Genomic DNA, 6000 nt, shown 5'->3' with positions numbered 1-6000 from the left:
GTGTCCCTTTGTCATCCCTCTATCATTGCACTTCCTTACGTTCAAATCCAAGATGCTTTAGGCTCATCTTGTACCAGAAAAATATCCATACTAAGACAGGGAACATTTCCTGATCTAGTCCTGGATCAGCCATTTCTTCAAGGAGTTTCTTTTATTGGAGAAGAGTATTAGAAACCAAAATTTGAACACTATGTATGCTTGTTGCTATGGAGTGTTGCTCTTCCTAGGCTGGGCCATATTTTTAGCCTTGCTCTGCTCCAGTTTGCTCACCTGTAAAGTGGGGATAATAACAGTACATTCATCATAGGTTATTGAGAGGATTAAATTAGGGAATTGTATAAGAGCTCAATGTAGTCTCTATCAGATAGTAAGTGCTCAAAAATGTTAGTGATTATTTGCCATACAATTTTTTACATGTGAGATAAGTTTAGTTGCCAAAGTTCTTTTCTATCTGCTCATTTTCCTGATGTAACAACCCTCAGAGAAGGTTTTTCTGCTAGTAGTTTATAGACAGAGAAATTAAGTGGACAAGGGAGTCAACTTATGCTGCATTAGAACCTAAGTGTCTTAGTTTCAATACCTATTCTAGACCCAGATGGGCCAACATCTCTGCCATCTGAGGGGTATGAATTTTACATCCTTGATTCTTGCCTACCTTTGCTTGAAGGACTTCTTGGTTGTACTGATTCTTAAATAGCTGTCACCAGAAAATATTAACTCATGGCAGAAAGGAAGTGCTGTACTCCATAACAGGCCACTCGTAGACACAGTGCCATATTTTCTGAACCAAACAATTGAATGCATGATCTGGAATTTTTTTTTCTATTCTGGGTATGGATGAAATCAAGATATGTAACTTGATGCTGAAAAATTGGCATCTTGAGGTATACTAATAATTTACAGAGACAGTAGGACAAGGTATTTAATCAGAACTGAGTGGCAAAACTTAAGACATACTACTATATTGATAATATGATCTTATCATAGTCTCTCCCTTCATGATACAGAGATCCTAATAAGACACAGAGAAATGTTAGGTGAAATGTCAGTGCATGACAACATACAAACCAAACAGGATGCTTTGACTCAAGGCAGATGTTTATTGGAACAACTGTGTAGTCACCCACAAGAACAACAGCTTCTGTTGCTAATGAAAATAACCACCTTCACAGTATGAAATCATAGCTTTAGCTATAAAAAAACCTATCTTCTAGGGAGGTGGTTTTGCATAGAAGAGATCGTTGTGCTCATTTTGAAGTTGGAATGGGTTTCATTTGGAGGTAGTGAGTTTCCCATCTCCAAAAATGTTCGACAAAAAGGTCATGAAATTAGACAAGATGGTCCTTACAGACACTCTAATCCTCTGCCTCTGACTCAGAGATTTCAGGTTCTTGGATTTTGGCAGTAGTGCAGGGGCTGATACATCCTTACGCAGCACAATCAGACATCTGCTCACAATTAAGGGTGAAGTTGCAATTGGGAGAACAGATGGGATGAACTATGTTCAGCTATAAGTCAGTACAGATATCCCCGCTTTTTGAAAGTTTGCTTTACCTCACTTTGCTTTCACAAAAGACATACATTAGCACCTGCTTCACTAACCCAAATAAATCTGAAGAGGATTTTAACTTTTAAGAAAAAAGGTGAAAAGCAAAATTAGCATCCAGCATTTGTTTTGCAGCAACTGCTATAGTAGTAGCGAGAGTGCCCACCCTCCTCAAGGTTCAGCTCCAGCACCACATCCTCTGGGATGCCTTCCTGATGCTTCCCCTTCCAATGCCTCCATGCTGGTCCCACACATCGCAGTGGGTGGGGTTCATTCTGATCATGGTGGTCACCTGTGTATGCCAGTTCCCTGTGTTGGAGCTCCTGGGAGGTAGGAGGCATATTTCCCTCATCTCAGTAGTCTCCGAAGCAGTCAGCTCAGTCTGGTACATGGGAACTCCCAGGCAGTGCTGTGAGTCAGGGAAGTATGGAGTTTTGGAATGATTTAGGGCAATTCTGAACTTTGCATCACACTTCTTTTTTGGTGTATGAAATAGAGCTCGAGCTTGCTTGACAAATGTCTGCTGGAATTGGGTACTACTGTGATCTTCCCTTTATAGAATAAACTGCAGGGCACAGAGAGGTAGGATGACCAGCACACTGAATCAGAAGTAGCCCAGCTGACATGGCTCAGTGGTCAAGTGTTGACCTATGAACCAGGAGGTCATGGTTCGATTCTTGGTCAGGGCATATGCCCGGGTTGTGAGCTTGATCCCCAGTGTGGGGTGTGCAGGAGGCAGCTGATCAATGATTCTCTCTCATCACTGATCTTTCTATCTCTCTTTCCCTCTCCCTTCTTCTCTGAAATAAATAAAAATATATTTTTAAAAAAGAAAAGAACCAGAAGCAGGCTGTGAACTGCTTCCCCTGAGCATTCAGCCTAAGGCATAGTGTCCATAAGTCTTACTCTTTGTATCTTCTTTCAGCAAAAGACCCTGAATGACTTCAGCAGCTTCAGAGCAGGTCAAGAACTGAAGTCTCCCATGAAGATAAAAATTGATAGGACCAGACAGGGACTTGGGGCTTCTGATCCCCTGAGAGGCTTATATTTCAGGCTCCGGAGGGAATGAGGTCTCTGGGGGCTTCCTGAGAGAGGAGATGGTTCTCCGAGGGGATTCTGTGTGGGAAACACTTATGACCATGTGGGGCTAGGGTAAGGAACAGGGGTGAGGAATCAGAAGAAGGGCTGGGTGGGGTCACCTGTGGAGGGTTCAGGGGCCTGAGTCTAGTCTAGTCTCTCAGGGCTGACCTTGTGCAGCTCAGGTTCTCAGGAAGGGAAGGAGGTTGGGGCCTAGAGCAGATGCTCTGCTTAGTAATAACATAAGATTCCTTGACTAACATTTTGGCTGAGCTATGTCTTTGGGAACCAGGGTTTGGTGTTGCTTCAGCAGCAGTGTTTTCTGTCAAAATTCTATTGAACCTTAAGGTAATTTTGGCCTTTTGGTTACTTTGGTTTTAACTCATCTCATCAAGAAAAAAAATGGCTTCACTGGATCCTGGATTATCAGAGCTGGGAGGGTCCTTTGAGATGAGGGGAAGGTACTTGCTTACAGCCACACAGGGAGCTAGGGGCAGAGGTGGTTCTAGAACCTGGTGTCTGGCTTCCCTGTCAACCATTTCCAGTCTTCCTCCTTGCCCTGCTTCTCACAGGCACTCTCACAATTTGGTGTCTAGCTCAAGCATTGCTGTAGGACATGCTATAGGACTAAGAACCTCTCTCTTTTACATTTTTATGGGGGACAGGGATTGGGGCTTGGAAAGGTGCATAGTAGCAAAGAAGCATAGGGCATTTGGGGGCAGATGAAAGAGATAGTTAAGGTTGAGAGAAAGGGTACACACTGAGCAGACTTAAGACCCGGCCAGGATTTGTAAGAGAATTTTGCCTGTCTGGTAGACATACTCATGTTCTGCTAAGTCATATTTACTGAACACTTACTTTATGCCTGCACTGTGCTAAGTGCTATGTATATATTAATTGATTCTCATCAAACTTTTATGAGGTAGGTAAGGTATGCCATTTCCAGAATATGGACAAAGAAACTGAAGTTAAAAGCGGTTGAAGTCACCTGTCCATTGTTGCAAAACTTGTGATAGAGGCTGGATTCAACCCTGTGTTCTGATCACTCGGCTACTCTGCTTCTTAAAAGAGAGTGAAAAGGGGGCCGAGATGCCCCCATTATTGGCCAGGAATAGTTGGGTGAATGAGGCAGGTGAAGGGTGAAGGTGTCTTGCGTCAAGTAATTATCCTCTTCCGCTGACTGACCATGGACAGGTGGTGGAAAACGAAATTCAATTCTTCAGACTGGTGACTCTCTGGATCCAGTTCTTGTTGCTGTAGATGTCAGAATATACTCCGTAGAGGTCCTTCTTTCCACAGTCCTTGCCCCAGGACACTGTGCCCACCAGGTACCACTGGCCTGTCTCGTTATCCAGGGTCACCATGGGACCTCCTGAGTCACCTGCACAGGCATCCTTTCCCCCTAAATATAAAAAAAGAGACGCAAATCAAAGTAACCTGTCCCCTTCCCTAGCCTCAAATCCAAAGGAGCCTCTTTCTTCCCAACGCTGACTTGTAGTTCAGAGAATTGGGCACGAGGGGGTGCAAGCAGATCATTTGACTCAAACATGGGCTCTAAGGTTCTCAACCTTCCTAATGCTGCGACCCTTCAATACAGTTCCTCATGTTGTGGTGACCCCTAACCATAAAATTATTTTCGTTGCTACTTCATAACTGTAATTTTGCTACTGTTATGAATTGTAATGTAAATATCTGATATGCAGGATGTATTTAGGCGACCCCTGTGAAAGGGTTGTTCCACCCCCAAAGGGGTCGCGACCCACAGGTTGAGAACCGCTGACTCTAAGCAGTTCCAGGTGAGGCCTCCTCAGAGCTCAGAGATTTTTAGAAAGTGCCAGTGAAAGGATTCTTGTGTTTCATAGGTGAAAAGGTGAACGTGGAGAAGGGAGTAATGGAAATTTCTTAGCATTCTTCTCTCTGGTGCCATTTCTCTGGCAGAACCCTTCCTCTCATGAACTTCCTCCCCACCCCTCTTTCCTGTTTAGCCTACCAGACTCCAAGGTGTCCAGTCCTTCCATTCCTGGGCCCTGCACCACTTCAATGCATGAGCTAGACAGCAAATTATTATATACAAGTCTGTTGACTTACCTTCCTTGAGCCCAGCACAGATCATGTCCCTGGTCACTTTCTTCTTCAGTGGGGCATAGGCCTCCTGGCAGGTGCGGTGATCAACAATAGGGATTTCGATCTGAAATACAAGGCCATCGTTGGTCCCCACTGCTGGCTGAGGAGTCCTTGCTGTTCTGACAACCCCTAGAGCTGGCTGCTCCCCAGCTGGATGAGCTTGGGACTACCTTAGACCTGGTCTCAGAAATTGCCCTATGGTGCAGGTAAAGAAAAACTGAATGGAGAATCAGCAGATCTATGATCAGGTATAGTCTCAGTCATAAACGTGCTGAGTGACTTTGGGAAAGTCATTTGCCCTCTTTGAGTTTCAGTTTTCTCATCTGTAAACTGATCATACTTGCCCAGCACATGCATTATTTCAAATATGGCACTGTATGCAAATCTATGGTCACTCTTCTTTCCCCCATTCCTACCATTACTGGCTGTGGGGCCTGGGGCATGTGGCTTAATCCCTGTTTTTCAGACCTCTGTGACTTGGTTTCCTCATCTGAACAATGGAAGTCACAATATTTGACATACTAATCACACAGACTGTGGTGGAGAACTGAATTCAGTTCAAAGAGGCGATGAATGAGCAGATAAATGATGCTTTGCAAACCATGAATGCTGTATAAGTATTAGTACTGCAGGGTTACTGATGCTCACCTTGCAGCAAGCATTTACTTACGTTCTCCCTCACTACAGTATGAACTTCCAGACACTAGGTCTGTATCTTGTCCATTTCTATCTTATGTAACTTGGAGCATAGTCAGTATGTGTATGTCTGTGTATATATGTATATGTATGTAGCCATATATATATATTTGAGGGCTGATGCACAAAATTCGTGCAAGACTAGGCCTTCCTTCCCCTGGCTGCCAGCACCGTCTTCCCTCCGGCACCCAGGATTCAGGTTTTCCTCGGGCCACTGGCAGGTACCCGGAACCTGGGCTTCCCTCACAGCCCCAGCTTCGTCTGGAAGGTTGTCTGGTCTAATTAGCATATCATGCTTTTATTAATATAGACCCATGACATGCAGAACAAACAGATCAAGCTTGATGGAATTCAGAGTCACAGTGAACTTTGAGGTGTGTGTGAGCCTCTGGTGTCTTTCTCAACAACTCCCAGCTCCAGCCACCAAGTCCCTAAGGCAGTGATGGCGAACCTATGACACGCGTGTCACCTCTGAACTCATTTTTTTTGGTTGATTTTTCTTTGTTAAATGGCATTTAAATATATAAAATAAATATAAAAAATATAAGTCTTTGTTT

At 44.0% G+C, this 6000-nt stretch overlaps 1 protein-coding gene across 1 annotated transcript in view; it reads right to left on the bottom strand.

Annotated features, from left to right (window-relative positions):
• Positions 1-3537: 3537 nt before the first annotated feature.
• Positions 3538-6000, bottom strand: part of MASP1 (MBL associated serine protease 1) — a 63993-nt gene continuing 61530 nt past the window's right edge. The window contains exons 15-16 of the mRNA XM_070406599.1: positions 4712-4811; positions 3538-4025 (exon numbers count right to left, since the gene is read on the bottom strand). Of these exons, the coding sequence (XP_070262700.1) occupies positions 3835-4025; positions 4712-4811 (291 nt within the window). The 3' untranslated portion in view covers positions 3538-3834. The remainder of the gene's footprint in view (positions 4026-4711; positions 4812-6000) is intronic.

Source organism: Myotis yumanensis, unplaced genomic scaffold (genome assembly GCF_028538775.1).
Source record: "Myotis yumanensis isolate MYYU_CA2020_CCGP unplaced genomic scaffold, mMyoYum1.0.hap1 SCAF_2, whole genome shotgun sequence".
Taxonomy (NCBI): domain Eukaryota; kingdom Metazoa; phylum Chordata; class Mammalia; order Chiroptera; family Vespertilionidae; genus Myotis; species Myotis yumanensis.
Note: the sequence above shows the minus strand (reverse complement) of the source record. Positions and strands in the feature narration are given on the sequence as shown.